The 22,027-nt window shown below is 32.7% G+C and overlaps 2 protein-coding genes across 6 annotated transcripts; one reads left to right on the top strand and one right to left on the bottom strand.

The window, feature by feature from the left end:
- Positions 1-4,027: 4,027 nt before the first annotated feature.
- Positions 4,028-5,405, top strand: LOC115969135 (atherin-like). Of its 2 annotated transcripts, none has more exons than XM_031088704.1 (2): positions 4,028-4,102; positions 4,205-5,405. In XM_031088704.1, the coding sequence occupies exon 2, from the start codon at positions 4,872-4,874 to the stop codon at positions 5,331-5,333; it is 462 nt and encodes a 153-aa protein (XP_030944564.1). In that variant the 5' UTR covers positions 4,028-4,102; positions 4,205-4,871; the 3' UTR covers positions 5,334-5,405. The 2 variants fall into 2 exon arrangements, with proteins under 2 accessions (XP_030944564.1, XP_030944565.1); XM_031088705.1 differs by having other exon boundaries at positions 4,085-4,292; positions 4,436-5,405.
- A 3,523-nt stretch (positions 5,406-8,928) lies between these two features.
- Positions 8,929-14,706, bottom strand: LOC115968557 (pentatricopeptide repeat-containing protein At3g13880). Of its 4 annotated transcripts, none has more exons than XM_031087973.1 (5): positions 14,467-14,706; positions 13,446-13,541; positions 12,643-12,796; positions 10,326-12,232; positions 8,929-9,832 (listed from the first exon to the last, which is right to left on the bottom strand). In XM_031087973.1, the coding sequence occupies exons 4-5, from the start codon at positions 12,092-12,094 to the stop codon at positions 9,079-9,081; spliced, it is 2,523 nt and encodes an 840-aa protein (XP_030943833.1). In that variant the 5' UTR covers positions 12,095-12,232; positions 12,643-12,796; positions 13,446-13,541; positions 14,467-14,706; the 3' UTR covers positions 8,929-9,078. The 4 variants fall into 4 exon arrangements, with proteins under 4 accessions (XP_030943833.1, XP_030943834.1, XP_030943832.1 ...); XM_031087974.1 differs by lacking the exon at positions 12,643-12,796 and having other exon boundaries at positions 10,326-11,689; positions 12,103-12,232; XM_031087972.1 differs by lacking the exon at positions 12,643-12,796.
- Positions 14,707-22,027: the final 7,321 nt, after the last annotated feature.

The following is a 22,027-nucleotide window of genomic DNA, read 5'->3' as shown; positions in this document are numbered from 1 at the left end:
AATTATGTAATCTTGTAGAGCAGTCACAGGTGAAAGATTTTGATACTCATATCAAATGTATCCTATTGCAGTCAGAATCAAATTACAAGATTGGCAATAATATGTGCAGTAATGTGTGGATGTGCCTATTTATAGCTATATATATGATGCTGCATGACTAAAATAAACCCCAATCATATGGTTGTGTTCTAATGTCTGATAGTCTAAAATATCTTCTCGTGACCTAATTCAGCAAGACATACAGTTTGCATATGCATTAAAACATTCATCATCCTCATCTTAACTCTGATATACATTACAGACCACAAATTAAAAAAAAAAAAAAAAAAAAAAAGTAGAGTTATTGGGGTCAACTCCCCTTATATACACTGATTAAAAGTTGCACATTAGAAACCATCTCTCTTGAATCTCACTTGTTATGTACTAATCAACAGTTCAACACTATCTTTTCCATTTCCTCTTTTCTTAACTTCATTCATCTTGACACACACATCTAGATGGTACTCATCTAATGAAAAATTTGGTTTACTGCTAATAATTTGTAGATCGTAATGTGGCCAATGAGCTCTAGCTCAACTGGCACCATAAGGATGAGGTCTTAGATTCAAGATCCATTGGATGCGTGTCAACTTATCAATCAAAGAAAAATTTGATCGAGCATGACTCCCACTCAACTTAGTCCAAACCCTCATGACCCTTAAAAGAGCATTTACAATTTTTTTATGTGCTAAAGACAAAGTTTACAAGACTTGGTGCGTTCATGACTTTAAAAATTCAACCATTATGGTTTATTGGCTACATGAATCATGCTTAAGGAGCAGTTAAAAGTAATTGCCTTTTGTATGCAAAGTTGCAAAATAGTCATTGTAATGGCCCACTAAAGATCAAGCCTGACATCAGGGACTGAACATTTTCTGTACAGCACTCACCACTGTAACATATTTTATCACTCTCTTCTTTCTAGTTTCAATTGGCATGAAGAAGGGAAAAGTTTGTAGTTGAGAGAGAAGACCACGCTCAAATGCACTAATAAGATTCAAAAAAGAAGCCGACAAGGAGTGCTTGGATTCAAAAAAAAGAATATAAAGAAAAGCTGGTAGATGCCTGACTAAAACTTTGTACAGCAGCCACATTGAGATTTCTGTCCTAGTCTCACAAAACAACTTTTATCACTCCTTCCTCCTCCTTTTTCTATATTTGGATCTGCCAAAAGTATTCCATATCATGAACTATCATATTCATCTTCAACATGATCACTTAGAGCCATTAATGAAGCTTGTCTATTATTTCAAAAAAAAAAAAAAAAGGTGATCAATTTGAGCCATTCATTCAAAAAATAAAACCCATTTAGAGGACATATTCTCTGATTCCAGATCAGATTCTCTACCGACCCTTGACTTCTATGCGGTATTGCATAAATGACACCTTTGGCTTTGAATCATTTAAAATTCAATTCTCTTCAATCCAGTAATTGAAGTTTTTTTTGGCTTACTTTAAGGTAATGTTTTCAAATATACTAGTGGTAGGGGAAGTTATCGGTTTTCTTGAGGTGAGTTTTGTTTTCATACTATATGCTAGTGGTCAGATTGGAACTTTTTCCACTACTTGTTTATCTATTATGGTGATGATATATTCTGCAACTTTTTCCGCTACTTATTTATTCTTATATAAACCTACTACTATTAGTCACTTTTATTTTCTAAGGTTTAGGGATACAACTTTTGTGTCATAAATTTTGCCACAATTTTAATGTGGCTAATTATGAGTGGTAGGTCAATGTAAAAGATTGTCTACAACATTTAGAGTGAACCACACCAACAACTTTAGACAAAATGTATAATTGTAAAAGAACTGTTATTTTCCACTACTCATAACTTACCACTTCAACAAGTTGTAAAACTAGACAACTAGTTATGTCCCTCCATTTATTCATTCGTAATGGGCTAACTTACCTAGCAATGATGCATGCCAAAAGTAGACCTGACAAAATTGGACCAAGACCTGCTAACTTGCTTAAACCCAAAGGAAAAATATACATAGGGTAGGATTTTTTTGGAACCATGAAAAAATGGGTCGACCCTTTTTAACACATCAAAATTTTGTATTGCTTTTTATTTATTTATTATTATTATTTTTTTTTTTCTCTTCAAACTTTTCACTCTCTAGCTCAAGTTATCTCTCTTTCCTCTTCTCACTTTCTTTTTTAACAGATGGGTGCTCTTTTTTGGTGGAAAAAAATGCAATTGGATTTTAAAGTTCTCTTTTATGGCATGTAATCTATTAAGCATTCCATCAATCGTTGTTGCTTTTGAATCATCTTTTAGTATTAGGGGTAAAAATTTTACTCTCTATAGATTGTCTTTTACCAGAAATTGTAGAAGCTTTGATTTGCGCTTGAAATTATATCCATGAATTTGAAGATAATATTTAATTCATTTATAAAATAGTCATAGTTAAAAAAAAAAATTTAAAAATTAAAAAAAATTAGTTTTTTATTGACCCATTTATATTGTATACTAAAATTATATTAAATTTTGTATTGGAGATGAAAAACTAGTAAAGGATTATTTTTAAGTATTTGGGGATATAGGCTTTTTTTAAGAACTTGAATGAAACTTGTCACTTCAATTTCAAGAGACGATATTCAAAAACGGCTATTTCTTAAAATTACTTTCAAACATTGTTATTTTGCTAAATATTGTTTTTATAGTATTATTCTTCAAAAATTGTCCAATAAGATATTGATATAAATCTTAATCAAAAATCATAAAATTGATATGTTTTAGAAATGAGTTTCAAAGGTAATTGTTTCCATCGTGTACTTGAAGAAGAGAAGAGCTAGCTCAGTGTATAAAGCCTTTTATTTTACACTCTGCAATGAAGAGCAATGCTAGAATAGTATCAGTGGGAGCATCAATTTTGGCTAATTCTTTTTGCTGGATCAAAAGGGATGCTAACTTTGTAGCTACTGCAGTCATGGAGGCTTGGGAAAGAGATGTATCTCTTTTGCTCCATCAATGAAAATTTTGAATTTATTAAAAATAAAATAAAACATGTTCTCTTCTTGTTTTTGATCCTTCAGTGGAATATTTATCCATCAAAAATAAGTATAGTCATTTTATGTGAGGAATTGAAAAGTTAGTTTTTTAGAAAACAAAAATCAATATGACAGATTGCTTGGATAGTTGAAATCATCTATCAAGACATTGTATTTTTAACAAATATATAATGAAAAATATAAAAAATTAGATGATATAAAAAATGTTCATAAACTGCTCTTTACATCTTTAGAAGATTTTGGTCTTTCACTCTTTCATATTGTTCAACTTAACATACAACTGTAAAACATATTGAGAAGGAAGGATAGCCTTCATTGAGGTGGTGGAAAAGTAAGAGAATGAAAAGAGGGGTACGTGGTCCAATTGGCTTAAAGTTTTAACATAATTTTTTTAACTTTTTGCTATTAGAATTAGAATAATGTTTAAACTTTTTGTCCTTTAATAAGTTAGACCTATCCAGCACCTAAAAAAACAACTTTAAGTGAATGATGATCAGCCCCATAGTGGTGGTAAGCAGCCTAGACACACGCACCATACGCTGCATGGAAAAATCCATTTCCCCCTAGTAATTGGGATAAAAAAAAAAGAAAAATTTAAAAAGATTAAAATGTTTATTGACACAAAAATTTTACGCTTGATTGATATGGTAAATTATTAATAGTAAATTCAGATAAAAACAAGTAAATTCAACCAAGCCAATTGTTAATAGTAAGTGCAGATAAAAATAAGTAAAAATTTGTTGTCGGCCCAACTGTGATAAAAAAAAAATTGTTGCAAATTTTTTTGGTGTACTAAGCTCTTGAGGAAGAAACTAGATGGAAATCAAGAATACCATGTTTTTAGAGAGTTCACATAGGACAAGACAGAAGAAGACATTGTTTTTAGAAGTTGATGATTCAAATAGCCCCTAGTCTATTATCTATTTATTTAAGTTCTTAGCTACTTCTGGCAAAGAGACATGGCGTTGGCAATAACAAATTGCCATGTAGCAGGAATATTTTGGGGATTATCAAAATTCATATTTATATATATTGCAAATGTTGGTAAGTATATGCAGAAAAATCTCGATCTTGATCATCTAATTTACCAAAAATAAATTAGCATTGCTCATTTTTACTAACCAAAAAATAAATTATGCTGATCAGTTTATCAAAAATTAGATAAAGAATAGGAAATCATATCATCATGAGCAGCAAATATTTCTAAATAAAAACAAAGCAGCTGAAACTTCAGGTACTCTCTCTCTCTCTCTGAGTTATTACTTACAAGGTTTCATAGGCATGGGACCTTGGTACATCTTTGTCATTCCTATTCCTATTTTTATACTACGTAGAAAGTTGTAAACTGTCAAAGTAGTTTCTCATAATTTCTTGCAGAAGCAGCAGAAAAGGTCCTGAGAAAAACTACTCTCCCATCCCACCGCTTTGAAAAAGGTTTTCCCTCAAATCATTCTCAATTCCTCTCTCTCTCTCCAAAATTTTTTTACCACAATAATCAATTATCTTTAAGGGTAAAAAAAATTAGAAAAGAAACACCCATCTATTGTTTATCTTTTGTTCTAAAGTCTAAACCTTTTGAACACCGAACACAATCTCTTCCACTTTTTCCTCTCTTTCTATGAACAGTACTTGAACACATACACAAAAGCCTGAAATTTTTTTTCTTCTTCAGAATCTAATAGAATACATGATTTCCAAACAAACCCACTTCTAGTTTTTCATTGTCTCCCATCTCTATCACTCTCTCAAGCCCCTTAAACCTAGACTCTGTTTTTTTCTCTTTCTTTCTTGTAAAGCCACAGTCAAAACTCACATGTCTACTACTACTACAACTCCAAATCCAATAGACCAACAACAACAACAACAACTGCCACCTCCATCTCCAGAGGCTGTGACCCAACAAGCCTACAAAGCTCATTCGGGTCACGGGTCGGTGGGTCCGGTTATAGCTGTTCTTGCAGTGATCACTATTCTTGGAGTGATAGCTGGGATGATCGGACGGCTCTGCTCGGGTCGGCGTATTATGGGTCATGGACAGTACGACTTCGAGAGCTGGGTTGAGACCAAATGCTCGTCTTGCCTCGACGGCAGAGTAGACCCTCCTCCGCCGCCACGTCAGCCACCTCCAGATATTTCTGATCAGCCTTTGCCGGTGGAGAACCCTCAAGAGATTAAGGAAGAAGAAGATGAAGAAGACGAAGATGAAGAAGAAGAAGAAGCTCATGAAAATAAACAACATGGACATAAACATGGTGAATCTTCACAAGTGTTATAGCATATTTTTCTCTTTCTCTCTCTCTCTCTCTCTCTCTCTCTCTCTCATTTTATGAAATGGGTTCTTTGATAATTTTCTTTTTTTAATGTTTTTCTTGTTTTTGTGTAAGCTTGTTATGTTGGTTTTTTTTTTTTTTTTGGTTTTAAAAATTTTATGGGCATCCTACAAAATAGGTTGAATATCATGATCATCATGAGAACATTATGAGATTGGTGATTTTTTTTAAAAAAAAAAAAATCATAAAGGAACTTAAATAAACTTTTTTTGTTCTTTTATGTGTTTTGATTCTTGTCAACATGGTCATCATGTGATCATTATGGGGACAATACTAAGCAGTAATTAAGGAGTGCCACAAGTATATAGAATTATAGATTAAAATCGAATGTCACAAATTATATCTTTTGACTCTATTCAACATTTAATTTAATCTTGTAACTTCTATTTATTCATTTCAATTCTAAATAATTTAGGATTGTTCAATATAATCTTTCTGTCAACTTCTATTAAATGAGTTCTTATTAAGTGTCCAAAGCACAACACATTTTTGTACTTACCTATGAATTAAAATGCACATTATTAAAACATTTTTGTTCATGTTAATAATTTATTGATTTGTGGTGTATTTTTAATTTGACAATATTTTCTTAAAATATGATTTAATGAAATATTAGATTCACCTTAATTTAATAATAGAGTATTAAGAACAAGAATTTTCCAAAAAAGAAAAAGAAAAAAAAAAGAGAGTATCAAGAACACTTTTAACTAATGCCTTTACTCTTTGGGTCATTCATTAAAAAAAAAAATATATATTTGGGTCATTCATTGACAAAAACCAAAATGAGGTGGAGTGAGATCTTAATGGTGTCGGCATTCTTTATGATATCTTAGATTGGAAAGAAGAGACCGGAGACCCACCTCCTATTCTCCCTATTTATTGGAAAAACAAAAACAAAACAAAACAAACAAACAAAAAATCAAAAGGAAAAATAAATATATATCTCTATCTGCTAGGGACTGTATCTGTGATTAACTACAATTATTTATTTTTAATGAAGACAACTTTGTTAATTATGTAGCAATGATGGCCGGTTTTAATAAAGTTGTATTGATTTTGAGTTTGGCTTGTTTCCCTAATTTTTTAATTGGATATATCATTTTATTTTAGATATACTATGACAAGTGCAAGTAATAGCCTCTCATTAAAACAAAGGAAATTCTAGTTAAAAAAAGTATAGAGATAAGCGAGACCTATTATTTGTTAGCTCTTCTCCCTTCAACCTAGTGTTTCCAATTATAGTAATGATACAAACACAAACTACTTTATAATATTTTTACAAATGCCTGATGTGGCTTTAACATCTTCCAAATAGTTATTGTAAGTAAAAATATAATGTTAGGAATGTACCCATATTAGAATGAGTAAAATTTTGCCACATTAGCAGTTTATAAAAATGTTATAAAATAGTTTGTATCTATAACATTACTATTTCGATTATGAATATAAGTAGCATGCTCATTATTGTCTGTGTTTGTTTTGGGGGGTTAAGTTCATTATTGCTCTTATTTATTTCTATTACTTTTCTTTGGATTCTATTCTCTGTATTGTTTGTTTAGTAAGTTCTATTACATTCCTTGTTAGGCATGAGAGACGAACAGGATGTGGACTCCAATGCCATGTTCTGAGTATTAAACCCCCAAGAAATGAAAGACCCTTATTTTTTTAGTCAGTGAAAAACAAATTGTAAATATATTCAACCATGTTTCCACTATGACCTGCATCAGATAGCGATGAGAGTTGAAATAACAGACCGAGCTTTAACCAAAAAAAAAATACTCATCCCACTGTGTGTATTGAAAAAAAAAAATGAAAAATATTAATCACTGGCATCCAATAACTGTGGTCCTTCTAGAAGCAATAAACGAGCTTTGACACCCAAAAAAAACACACTTTTTTGAATTTAAAGTTCTAATGAGGGCCCCTCCATAATTGATGGTCATGAGGCCACCAGCAATTTTATCACCAAATTCTCCTTCTTCTTCTTCTTCTGGATAAAAGACTCTAGAATGAGTTTTTCATTCGGCTCCATTATGCAAGGTGGATATATATATATATATATATATATATATATATAGACATGCTTGTGGCATGGATATCTTGTATCGATGCAGTATGCTCCCATTATTTATGAATATACAAGCCAAAATTGTGAAAGTCTAAAAATATACAACCCAATTGATGTGGATATATGAAGGCATTCTGAATTGTTTCCTACTCTATATTTTTTACTTCTCTAAGTAATTATGGAGAACGGAAAATATAGATAAGGATTTCGCAAATGTAAAACCCCTTAGTCCACTCCATAAAGAAGTCCATAGTTAGTACTCTTACATTCTCTTCTCTCTCTCCCTCTCTCTCTCTTTTTTTTTTTTTTTTTTTTTTTTTTTTTTTTGAGAAAAAGTTAATACTCTACATAAGCACACCACTTCTAGAAACTCAAATTCTCTTGCCCATCCTGGTGCAGGCTTGCAGCCTGGGCTGCGCCTTTTGTAACTCCTATGGGCCCGGTATCATCTCCCCACCCTCTTTTATGCAGGTCCCCCTAGGTTCCCTCTCTTTCTTCAATAAATTTTAAATGTTGATGGACATATAGTGCCGGTTTGGATTCGGCATCTGCATTTTTATTTCAGCGTTTTTCTCTTTTTATTTTTTATTTTTTTTATTTCATTCACGCGTTTCAAGTAGACAAAATTTACTGTTCAGCACTATAGTAACACTGTTCATGGAACCCACAGTCACTTATTATTCAGAAAAAAAAATTAAAAATGGATCTCACGGTACTATTCACACATTTAAAAATTATTTTGCTAACAGTATTTTCAGTTTTCAGTTTCAAAAAAAATAAATTCAATCCAAACAGACCCATAGTCAAATCAACTTCTACGTGAGTTATATTGAATTTAAGATTTTGTCTAAAAATAATTTATTTAATTGAAACTGAAAATTTTTTATTGAAAGTAAAAAAACAAAAATAAAAAATAAAAAAAAAAAAACCGCTAAAAGTTAACTGAATAGTCTAATAGGATTTATGAATAATACCAAAAAGAAACTAAAAACTCCAATAAACTTAAGCAAATAAGCACATCCCAAAATATTGTAAAGTTTGTCATAGAATAAGAGATTCAAACCCTGCCTAAAACACAAAAATAATTTTTTAAAAAATACTTAATGTCTTGACTTGACAATAAAGCAATCAAGCATTCGTTATAAATTAAATGTCATTTCATCGCATCCGAAAAAAGGGACTAGTGGTAATCTATATTCTCATTATGGAGTGTGTTCGCATATGCATTCACAATAAAAAAAATAAAAAAAAAAAAAAAAAAAAAAAAAAAAAAAATCAAATGCATGCATGTAAAGTAAAGGTGATAACGTGCAAATTTAGAAAATTTTTCAATGGAAACCAAATCAAGAAAATTATATTATTGTTGCCTTATCAATACTTTTTCAGAATTCTCGAGAAGAGTAAATCACTATACAAAATTATTTTACAACCTGTGTGGTGGGTTCTTTGTTCCCATCAACTTGTAAAAAAAATTGTAAAATTTATTGTTTATAATATTGCTATTTAAAAAAAGATAGATTCAAATACTAAAGCAAAATCTTCACTCATATGACTCAACATTTGTGGCCAGAATATTCACTCATTTCTACTATCACTAACCCAAAAATTTACTTCTATTGAAACTACCAGTAGTCTCCACAAGAACAAGTACCTTCTCTAAAATGATGGAAACGAATTGAATCTCTAAGAATTATCTCTCTCTTTTCTACTCTCGACAAAAACTTCATCATTGTATGACAATCTTGACAGACTCTCAAGTTCTTCATCACCCTCACTGGTGCTGATGCTGGCAGACAGAGAATCCCATAAGTCACAGCTAACTTTTCACTGTGGTAGTTCATCACTGTGCTGGCTTTGAGTTTGGGTTCAGAGATACTAGAAATAGGCCTCTCTTCTATATAACCTAATTTCTCCATCCTCTTCATCATCTCTTCTAAGCGTGCATATATCACTTGACTCATTGGGTGAGAACGATCACCCACCACAAAGCAATGAACTTCATTCCCTACCTCGATCCAACTTAGACCAGGTTCCTTCTTAACTCCTCGATCATTCATCAATTCCCTAATTTTTGTTGCAGGCAAATTTATCCCAGCATCATTGTAGATGTTGTAAAGAAGCACATAAGATGCAGATCCCTGAGGTTTAAGCTCAATTACTCTCTCTGCAACACGTTTTCCTGTGACAGTGTCCTTGTAAACCCTGCAAGCACTCAATAAGGCTCGCCACATCACTGGATCTTCCTCAAATCCTGAGTTCAGAATGAAATTTTCAGCATCAACTAACTTTCCAGCGCGACCCAAGAGGTCAACAATGCAGGCACAGTGCCTTACATTAACTGTCATGCAGTAATCTTTCTTCATGCTTTCAAAGTATCTGCCATGGGCAAGGATAGTGATATGACATAGTTTATACAAGTTAAAAACCCAAGAAATGTGCACACAACTATTTATAATTTTTTTTCTTAAAAAAAAAACTATTTATAAACTTCATAGATTAAGTTCTGCTTTAGCGTGTATAACCTAGCTTGGTAGTTCCAAGGGGGGGAGGGAGAAGCAATTAATTCACAGTATCACAAATAAACTTCATATTCAATCTAAATTATTATCAACTTTGAATAATAAAAAATAAAAAAAAGGAGTACATCTGCATTTTCTTCTCCCTTGTATAGAACTTAACCTTATGCACCAATCAGATTCAATTCATTACTTTCTTCATCAAGTCCTAGTTTCAGAAAAACAACCCATGGCCAAAAAAAATCTGACGATGAAGGATAACCCCTCACCCCCCCCCCCCCAAAAAAAAAAAAAAAAAAAAAAGAAAAAAATCACAAATAGTTATGAAATGTAAAAGGGCTTTATTAACATACCGTAGTCCTTCCTTAACAAGACCTCCATGACTACAGGCTGTTAGAACTCCAAGGAACGTAATGTGGTTGGGTGCAATTCCATAACCCTTCATCAACTCAAAAAGTCTCAGTGCTTTTCTTGCACACCCATGTTGTGCATTGCTACTGATCATCACGGACCAGGACACCACATCTGGATTGTCCATCTCTTCAAAGGTCAGATGAGTGGAATCAATGTCTCCAGACTTTGCATACATGCAAATTTGTGAATTTTGAATAATGGTAAATTTGCCAATACCAGTTTTTATTGCATATCCCTGAATCTGCTGTCCAGATCTTGGTGACGCCAAATTAGAACAAGCACCCAACATACTTGATATTATGAACTCATCAGGTTTCCTTCCAGATGAGAGAAGTTCATAGAACAAAGCCAATGCACATCCAAAATGCCCGTTTTGAACATAACCTGAGATGATGGATGTCCATAAGACAATATCTAGCTTAGGAGTTAAAGCAAAACATTTAACCCCATCCTCAACTGAACCTGACAAAAAGTACAAATCAATAAGTGCGCTTCCAATGAACTCATCAGATTGAAGGTTCCACTTGCAAATTTGAGCATGAATTTGCATTCCATAATCAAATGCTTCAACAGCATTACAAGCTTTAAGCATGCTTGAGAACGTAAACTTTGAGGGTTTCATTCCATTCTTTTGCATCTTAGAGAAAAGATCGAAAGCTTCATTTGCATATTCATCACTAATGGTCTCGCCTTGGAGGAATCCAGCAATCATGGCATTATAGATGATGACGCTTTGGTTGGACATCAGTTTGAAAAGCTGGATTGCATCAACCAAATCCCCAGTCTTTGCATACATATCAAGTAATGCAGTTGCAACAACATCATCCAAATCCAACCCAAGTTTGACTGAGAAGGCATGAAGTGCTTTCCCATGTTGATTTGAATCCTTAAAATTTGTGCAACATGCCTTCAGTACACTTCCCAGTGCATAAGTATTCAACTTCAATCCTGATCGGTGCATTTTTCCAACAAGTTTCACCATTTTCTCATTGGCACCAACTCTAACATAACCAGCAATCAAGGAATTCCAAGAAACTTCATCCAATTCATTAGAACACTCAAACAAAAGTGCCGCCCTATTGACCTGACCACATTTTGAGTACATATCAATAAGTGAATTGGTTAAAAAAACTTTATCACCCAACCCACTAACAATAACCAAACCATGAATCAGCTTACCCAACAGAAGATCCCCAGTTTGACCACACAGATTTAGAGCACCAGCATAGGTGAACTTATCAAGTTTCAAACCAAAAACTCTTGCTTCATTAAACACCTCCATGGCATTAACAAAAAGACCCATCTGGGAATAACCAGAAAGCAGAGAATTATATGAAATAACATTGTGTTTTGGCATTCTATCGAACATCTGATGAGCGCTATTTATCTCACCACATTTGCAATACATATGGAGAAGATTGTTTAGCAAAAACAGGCATGATCTGAAAGCAGTTTTAATCATGTGGCCATGAGCAGCCTTGCCATAAATAAGAGACCCAGATCTGGTAGAGAACTGAACCAGTTTTGTATAAGCTACAGAGTCCAATGAGAAGTTTTGACGACAAGGTTGAGCATGTTGTGGTGGGTTAGGTAATGCTAAAGTTGGTGGCAATACGGTGGAAGGGATTCTAGGCTGTATGAGCCCAGGAAACTCGGTGCTGTGGGGGAGAAAGTTTGGTTTTGTGGGTTTTGTTTCTTGGACAAACATGTTTTTACCTGCCTTGTTCCCAAATGGAGTTGGAATCCTCGTCTATTTAACATAGGAGGCCTTTCAAAAGCAGATGAGTAGCACCCTCTCTAATTTTGCTTTGAAATGTACATGGGTCAATTTCTTATCCTTCTCATACTACAAAATAATAAAAACAGAAGAGATACATATCAGGGAGATGAAAATGGAGTACAAAACCAATAATAAAAGGTGCAGAGCATGTCATATTAACCAAGTAAGTAAATGACCATCTCCAATGAACTGGGAAAATTGCAATACAGTTGTTAGTTTTGAGCAAGACTGAAAGTTGAAGTTTATATAAGATGAAAGCCATGAGAAGTTTGTTTTGCGGAAGATTCAAACATCTTTTAATAATGTTGATCATGCATGTTTGCATTGACATCAGCAAGTATAAAATTGAAAAATGAAACTTACCTATTTTGATACAGTTGAAAGTTGTTTGAAAAACAAAACATAAAATTAAAATAATAACACTTTTTTTTTTTTTGATAAATAAATAAAATAATAACACTTCAAATTAAACTCACATATAGATGGTGTGTTTGCCTGATTGTGACTAAATAATGCAAGCCGTCAAAGATGCTATCAGTCATATAGCCTTACAGGTGATCTTCTGTAACTAACAGGCCTAAATTTGTGAGCTTTCACAAGTTATAACGTATAATCAACTCCAGCTTTCCTCTGAAATTTAGCAATCGGATTGGCCTCAATGAAAATAAATTTACAATAGACACTTAGTGACATAAATAACTCTCAATCCTGAAAGATAGATTGAATTTTTTTTTTTTTAATAAGTAAACAATTTTGCATTGATAATTACACACAGACCCTGGTGGTTCTTGAACCTACAATTTGACCTTCTCACTTTTACAAGGGGAAAAGGGGCCATTTGAGCTAAAGCTCATCAGCTTTAGTAGGATACTAGGTGTTTACAGGAAAGGTAAAAAGAGCGTGAAAACTACGTCACTTCATTAGATGATCCAAAGTAATTTAACAAATAGAAAGCTTATTTAATAAAACTAGAATTTACATAAAATTACCTACAATAGTAAAGGCACAAATACCATCAGCAATGTACTCCAAGACTTTGATGATAGAAACAGAAGCAAATGAATGATAAATAAGAATATCAATATTTAAACACAAAATGGCAACCACTCTAGGTAATACAATAGATTGACCTATAAAAGCATCAATGTTCATTACTCTCAAATCCATCGCAGCTGTAGAATTTCAGTGATATAGCATTTCATAATAATTTATATATTAAAAAAAAACTCATAATATGAAATATTCATTAAACTTTAGGGGGAAAAATATTATACACTACCTTTGATGCTTTTTCCCGAAATCCCCCCACTCCAAAAGTAGGACAAATCGCAAGCTTGGTCCATCCATGTCTAGCTGTGACTTTGGGCCTTTCCAACTGATTTAACAAACAGAAAAGGAAAAATGTATAAATAAGTTGAAAAGCCAAAGAAACAAGCATATAATCCTATATGGCAATCAAAACTCCCTCAACAGCAAATCAATAGCACAACAAAGAAGGCAGAGGAACTCGAAAAGCAAGCTGCAAGGCAAAAAAAAATTCCTCAGAAGTCTAACAATCAAATTGCCAATGAGATACACCATCTCCTTGTGCAAAAAGGGGGGGAAAAGGCTTGGAGAAGAGAGCAAAGGAAAAGTGCGGAGTCATAGGCAAGGAAGCCAACAAATTGAGAGCAAATTAGCATCTGGCAGTGCCTAAAGAAGATAAGACAAGCTAATAGAACACTTGTCTGAAACTGCTCATAGAGTTGTGTTGAAAACACTACAAATGGTTCTTCAAAACTCATTTAAAAAGTCACAAGATGGGGACACATGAGGCTTTAGATTGAAGCAAGGAGAAAAAATATGTTGGCAGAGAATCAATAAGCTCCTTGTCCTCCCCTGTCAAGATTAAAATCTCGCAAACGAAGGTAGGAGACAACGGTGGCAGCAAAAGCAAATAACTTAATAGCAATAAGCTCCTTGAGTTGTCCTCTAATTCTTGGTTCTGTTGTTTTACTTTGAATTGGGAAATCTTGGCATAACTTAATAGCAATAGAGCCTAAACAAAAACTACAATTTTGCTCAAACAACAAGCAGGGAATGCTGAACTAAGTCTAAACAGCATGTATAGAAAGCCAAAGCAACAAGCAATCCAGAAAAGAGATACCCAAAGTCCAAACACGCAGTGAAATTAAGCAATGGATGCAGACAAATTCAATAGCTTTTAAAGGAACCAAAAAAAAAAGAGTTTCAAGACTCACAAAAATTCAATGGTAATAAAAAGAAACCAGAATCTTTCAACCAAAAAAAAAATTACTAACCTGTTCTTGTCTCTGGGCTCACTTTCTGGAGTGGACGGCAACGATGTTGTGCTTGAGGCTGAAGATGAGGCCTCAACATTTGATTATCGAACTCTCTGTCTGGCCCAAACCTGTTTCGAATCGAATCCCTCACAAACAAACAAGCACACGAACGTTTTTTCACCGAAATCCTCGGATTGTTAGAGACTACACACGGCTGCCACTTCGAACTGTTTTTTTAATAAATTTTATACAACTAGTTAGGGCAGCACGGTCATGAAAAAAAAAATAAAAAAGAAGAAAGAAGAAGAAGAAGAAAAAAAAAAAAAAAAAAAAAAAAAAAAAAAGAAGAAGAAGAAAGAAAGTAGTGATTAGATCCTTTCTAAATTATATTTGTATCACAAAATAAAGATATAAATCAATTAATTTTTAAATATATAGAGATTTACATTAATAAAAAAAGACATTAATTTTAAGAATTTTGATAATTATGTCATAAAAAGTTAATTTCATTCGTATAAGACTGCGACGGATCCCAGTTCAATATTTTATTATTTTATTTTGACCTATAACTTACACCTCATTAGTTATGAATATATTGTAATAACAACAATATGTTATGACATTTTTAGTTGTGCTAGATCTCGGTATGATATTTTATTATTTTATTTTAATTTATTTTGACCCATAAGGAATTAACACATGCGTCACAACATTTTCACAATATTTCTATGTATACATTGTACTTAATTACAATGTAAATTTATATTGTAGACACAAAAAAAATTGTCAAATTTTGTACATATATACAAAATTTGTACAATATTTACCATTTTTTGTGCAAATGTGTATAATATTACCACTTTTGTGTATTTACAATGTAAACTTGCATTGCAAGTACAAAATAAACATATAAAGATCTTAAAAAAAAACAAAAAACAAAAACAAAAATAAAGCTCAAACCAACTGGCATAGTTGAAGGAAAAAAAAAAAAACAAAACAAAAAGTGCACCTCACTAATTGAATAAACCAATAAAACACTATTCATGAGCCTTTGGCTCTTTTTATATAGTTAATAGATATGCCAGCTTACATGAATATTTAAAAGGAAAAAAAAAAAAAAAACACTTTAGGCACGGTAGAAATTAATGTTAAAATGTTGTAAACTTAGCATTTTTTTATTTGATCTAAAAAAACTGAAATCTCAACAATTGTCAAAATATTGTGATAAAAATAAGTGTTGTAACATTTTTTCGAAACATTTATTTTTAGTTGTAGTTGGTCACAATCTCATATTTTATTATTTTATTTCGATTTGTAAGAAATTGACACGTCAATAATTGTGAAAATATTATGAAATTTGTTGTGTCAATATAACAATATATATATACCAGCTTACATAAATATTTAAAAGGAAAAAAAAAACAATTACTAAAAAAAAAAAAAAACTTTAGGCATTGTAACTAACGTGCCAGTTGAATAAAGCAAAAACACTGCACAATAAATGTTGTAATATTTTCTCAAAACATTTATTTTTAGTTGTGATTGGTCACAGTCTCATATTTTATTATTTTATTTCGACTTGTAAGAAATTGACATGTCAATAATTGTAAAAATATTGTGAAATTTGTTATGTCAGTATAACAATATATATACCAATTTACATAAATATTTTTTTTAAAAAAAAACACAAACCGATTACTAAAAAAAAAATAAAAACTTTAGGCACTGTAGCTGTAGTGTCAGTTAACTAAACCAAAAGCACTGTAGCTATCATGCATATACGCATTCGCGATAAAGCAAAAGCACTACAAAATAAGTGTTGTAACATTTTCTTAAAACATTTATTTTTAATTGTAGTTGGTCACAGTTTCATATTTTATTATTTTATTTCGACTTGTAAGAAATTGACCTGTGAATAATTGTGAAAATATTGTGAAATTTGTTATGTCAGTATAACAATATATATACCAGCTTACATAAATATTTAAAAGAAGAAAAAAAAACACAAACTGATTATTAAAAAAAGAAAACTTTAGGCACTGTAGCTAAAGTGCCGGTCAATAACTGTGAAAATATTGTAAAATTTGTTGTGTCAGTATAACAATATATATACTAGCTTACATAAATATATATATATAAAAAAATTAAAAAAACACTTTAGGGACTGTAGCTCCAGTGCCAGTTAACTAAACCAAAAGCACGGTATATAAAGAAGAAAGAAAAGGCAAAAAAACAAAAAGCACAAAACAAACCAAGAAAAAAAACTGAGATCTCAACAATTGTCAAAATATTGTGATAAAAATAAGTATTGTAACATTTTCTCAAAACATTTATTTTTAGTTATGGTTGGTCATAATCTCATATTTTATTATTTTATTTCGGCTTGTAAGAAATTGGCATATCAATAATTGTGAAAATATTGTGAAATTTGTTGTGTTAGTATAACAATATATATACCAGCTTACATAAATATTTTTAAAAATTAAATAAAAAAAACACAAACCAGTTACTAAAAAAAATAATAATAATAATAACAAACTTTAGGCACTGTAGCTATTGTGCTAGTTGAATAAACCAAAAGCACTACACAATAAGTGTTGTAACATTTTCTCAAAACATTTATTTTTAGTTGTGGTTGATCACAGTCTCATATTTTATTATTTTATTTCGACTTGTAAGAAATTGACACGTCAATAATTGTGAAAATATTGTAAATTTTTTTTTTTTTGTTGGTATAACAATATATATACCAGCTTACATAAATATTTAAAAGGAAAAAAAACACAAACCGATTACTAAAAAAAAAAAAAAAACTGTAGCTATTGTAGAAGTGGCACTGTAGTTAATGTTCAAAACTTGAAAAAAAAAAATGTGTCTCACAAAACCAAATCAGTGTAGCTACAATAATTTAGTGCATTCGCACTTTTATATATAGTAGCTACAGTGCTAGTTAACTAAACCAAAAGCATTATAGCTACCGTGCATACACGCATTTGTGATAAAGCAAAAGCACTACACAAGAAGTGTCGTAACATTTTCTCAAAATATTTATTTTTAATTGTGGTTAGTCATAGTCTCATATTTTATTATTTTATTTCGACTTGTAAAAAATTGACACGTTAATAATTTTGAAAATATTGTGAAATTTGTTGTGTCAGTATAACAATATATATATATATATATGTAAGGACACAATTCTCTGGCGGCCCAATAAGGATGTTGGGCTCGCGCATGAAAGATCCCTCACAATATGATTTGTAGAGAGTGGGCTTGAAAAGCTAGCCGCTGGTCACGGGGCGGTGCCCGGTCCTGGTTTTAGAGGAATTCATATGGAAAAAAGGAGTTGGGCTTGAACATTTAAGCCCTAAGGCGTCTCACCCTATGGGATGGGACTCCTCGGAGTTGATCCGAGGACCATTGAGGCCTTATCCCGGTTCTCCAACGACGGACTTTCTTCAGTGAAGTCCGGTATTGTTGAGATGTTCTCCCCCATGTGATCTTTCTTTTTCGGAGGTGGGATGGGATCCCCTTTAGAGTTACTTACTTTCTTCTTTTATACTCGTCTGCGTTAACTGTCCTTCGTCCACGTGTAGGGTCAATCTTTACAAGACTGATATTTGTCCCATCAGTCTAATTCCAGAATTGTCGGGGATGGTTGATAAGGCTGCAGAGTACGGCCCTGTCATGTGTTGGGTCTTATCTGGAAGGGTAGTAAGGATAACTTCCCCAAGATATTTTGGATCTCCTTACAAATTCGTCCCTATACCTGTTTTACCCCTTTATTCCGGTGGGATTCAGGATCTGCCGAGGACTGAACTGTCCTCGACTGCCTCCCAAAATTGTTTTGTGCTCTGTATTGCAGAGCTTGGGCCACAGTTGTCCTCGGCTCGGGCCTTTGGACTCTCTAAGGGCAAATGGGCCTGGTCCATGAATTATTGGGCCCCACAATATATATATATATATATATATTTATATATCATCTGATATAAATATTTAAAAGAAAAAAAAAACACAAACTGATTATTGGAAAATAAAAAACACTTTAGGCACTGTAGCTATAGTGCTGGTCAATAATTGTGAAAATATTGTGAAATTTGTTGCGTCAGTATAACAATATATATATCAGCTTACATAATTATAAATATTTAAAAGGAAAAAAAAAAAAACACAAACCTTTTACTATAAAAAAAAAAAAAACTTTAGGCATTGTAGGTAACTAAACCAAAAGCATTGTTGTAGCTACAATGCATGCGCTTTGTTGTGTTAGTATAACAATATATATACCAGCTTACATAAATATTTTTTTTTAAAAAAACACAAACTGATTACTGGGGAAAAAAAAAAATTAGGCACTGTAGCTACAGTTCCAATCAATAATTATGAAATTTGTTACGTCAGTATAACAATATATATACAAGCTTACATAAATATTTTATAAAAAAAAACTTTAGGGACTATAGTTATAGTACCGGTTAACTAAACCAAAAGCACTGTATATAAAGAAGAAAGAAAAGACAAAAAAACAAAAAGTACAAAACAAACCGAAACCGAAAAAAAAAAAAAAAAAAAAAAAAAAAAAAAAAAAAAGACTCACGAAACCAAAACACTGTTGCCGCTACAGTGCTTGCACAGTGCAAACACACTGAGTGCACAGTGCCGAAGCACTGTAGCGGCATAGCCGCTTTTTATATAAAGAAATAGAAATTCTATACTATCCTACAAATATTTAGCATTTATATTTGTAGAATAACTATCACATTATAGGCGCATAACAGTACCACTTCGAAATGTTAACCACAAACAAAATTCATCCAAATTTCTAATTGGTAATTTTTTGGTTAATTTCCCAAGAAAGAATAATAGGAAAAGATAATATTTTTTTTTAAGTTTTAGGTATTTATCAATAAAATTTTCAACACTTAAAAAGACATATGGGTGTTTGGTTGTGTTGTTTAAATAATAGTTTTCGTTATTTAAACAACACAAAACGTATTTCCACAATACTTTTTCACTTACACATATTTCCACAACACTTAAACAGCGTTATTAGAACAACATTACCAAACGGGCTCTAGATATACCCGCACCCCAAAAAAAAAAAATTCTAAATTATACTTATTTACTTTTAAAAATAGTTTGCCAAATTTTTAATAATTATTTTTCCCCTTTAATGAGAATAATCATTAGTCATATACTAACAAAGTGATAGCCAAGTGCTAAGTATCCTTTGTGTCCTTGTGACCAATTTTATTTTAGCATGTTTTTGTGTTCGTCATGCTTTTGTGTTTTTGTTTGAATTCTAGTGGCCTACATTGGTACTAGACTGAATGTAAAACGTAAATCTAAATACGAAAAGTATGGACCATTGAGAAGATTTACACCTCCTTCTATCAACACTTTGAAGTGATTTAGATTGAAGATTTATATTGGTTAGAACTTAGAAACTATAATTTGGGTCTTACATTAGTTGGTTTGGGAGGATCCTCTGTTCGAAAAAGATTCATTTCATGGTTTAAATTTAACACATTTAAATGGCGTAGCACTACCAATCTAAAAAATATAAAATCTTCAATGTAAAGTGGATTCTCTTCCCATTCTTATTTTAATGGATTAGTGTTGGGCCCCACACGACCTCCATGTGAGACTCACACTTTATTTGGGAGTAGGTGTTACACTTATCCCCCATTACACAAAATTTCCCAAGTTGGAAGAGGGGGTGAGTAGGAGAAAGAAAGAAAAACTTATTCAATTTACCACCTTGGATTATTATCCCATATTAGAGCATTAGCATTGGAGAATGCTAATGCCATATGTAAGGTGTATTTGGCATTTTAAGTTTCAAAACGTATTGCATCAGGGAATGCTAAAGGCAAGTATTGCAAATTTTTTTGCAATACTGCTACAGTGCAATTCTATCCTTAGAATTGCACTGTAGCAGTATTGTAAAAATAATAATAATATTTTAAGCTGCTTTTCCCCTGAAATTTCTCTCTCCTCCCTCATTATTTATGTTCTCTTCTCTCTCTTCCTTCTCTCTTTCTCATCTGCTCTCTCCTCTCTTTAGACCCAATCATCATCCTCCTCCCCACATCAACATCACACATCACAGTGGAGGAAACGTTGATCGAGCGACGGCAGTGGCGGCGGTGTCTAGGTTTTGATCGAGGTTGATATGGTTTTTTTTTTTTTTTTCCTAGTGTGATCGGGGTTGATTGGCGGTGTTTGGGTTTTTTGTTTCAGTGGGATTTTGGTGGTTGATCAACGATGGAGGAAACATTGATCTAGCGGCAGTGGTGTCTGGGTTTTGATCGGGGTTGATCTAGGTTTTTTTTTTTTTTTTTTTGCTGTTGTGATCGGGGTTGATCGGCGATGTGGGTTTTTGTTCCGGTGGATTTTGGTGGTTGATCTGGGTTGATCAACGATGGAGGAAACATTGATCTAGCGGGTGGTGTCTGGGTTTTGATTAGGGTTGATCTGGGTTTTTTTTTTTTTTTTTTTTTTTTTTTTTTTTTTTCGTTGTGATTGGGGTTGATCGGTGGTGTCTAGGTTCATGAGTTCCTCTGTGTTCATCAATGGCTGCGGGCCTGCTGAAATAGGTTTGGGTTTTCTAATTGTGTAATGTGTATGATGAGAGGCTAAAGCAGTTAGGCTAAAGCATTTTGGTGGTGGTGTGGTGATGGTGGAGCCGTGGAGGTGGTGGTGTGGTGATTGATGATGGTGGAGCCGTAGAGTTGGAGGTGTGGTGTGGTGGTGGTGGTGTGGTGATTGGTGATGGTGGAACCATTGGAATCATGCCAAGTCTGAAAAAAAGTGATGGTCGGAAAGGAATAATAAAGAAAGATTAAAAAATAATATTTTAATAAAAATAGAGTTTTAGGATGTGGGAGGTATTGTAAAATGGTATGGTATAATGATAAAATGACTTTTTGGAATGGTAAAATAGAGTAGAATTAGAATTTTCCAATATTAATGCTCTAAGAGGCGTTACATATATCCTTGTTAGATTTTTCTTGGTTTGAGGGCTAGGAGAAAGGAAGAAAAAATTTGTTTGATTTGCCACCTTGGATTGCAATCTGCTGGTTGAGAACACTAGCACTAGCGGGTGTAAACACCCCCAGTTACTATTTTATATCCAAAACATCAAAAATTGTCCAACATCTGGGTATGGGTTCTTAAAAATTATTGTAACCTGTGAACAGTGGGTTCTTATATATAGAACCTACTGTTCACTTGGTTGTAAAAATAATATTATTATTTTAATAGGAAATGAGAACCTTCTCTCTTCTAATTTACTCTACACGGTACCGAGTCACAAGTTACACTCTCCTCTTCTCACTCATTCTCTTAATCTCAGTCACTCTTCTCCCTCTCTCTCCCAACTATAGAAACTCCATTGCCCATGCTCAATCACTCTCTTTTTCGATGACTTTTCTTTCCTCTTCACTGTATTACTCTATCCCCAAACTGAAGAATCAAGGGTTGTTGGTTTAATTTTGGGTTTCTTTTGGAATTTTTGGGTTTCTCTGTGGAGCGTGCTTCCTCCTCGTTTCTGGGTTTGTAGTTTCTCAGTGGCTGTATT

The sequence above is a fragment of the Quercus lobata genome, chromosome 11 (genome assembly GCF_001633185.2).
Source record: "Quercus lobata isolate SW786 chromosome 11, ValleyOak3.0 Primary Assembly, whole genome shotgun sequence".
Classification (NCBI taxonomy): domain Eukaryota; kingdom Viridiplantae; phylum Streptophyta; class Magnoliopsida; order Fagales; family Fagaceae; genus Quercus; species Quercus lobata.
Note: the sequence above shows the minus strand (reverse complement) of the source record. Positions and strands in the feature narration are given on the sequence as shown.

Bases quoted from the DNA above. Each gene is read 5' to 3' on its own strand.
- LOC115968557 (XM_031087973.1), bottom strand. From the start codon at position 12,094: ATGTTTGTCCAAGAAACAAAACCCACAAAACCAAACTTTCTCCCCCAC. The intron at 9,833-10,325 runs GTATGTTAATAA...TGCCCATGGCAG, and splicing joins CTTGTTAAGGAAGGACTACG to ATACTTTGAAAGCATGAAGA.
- LOC115969135 (XM_031088704.1), top strand. From the start codon at position 4,872: ATGTCTACTACTACTACAACTCCAAATCCAATAGACCAACAACAACAA.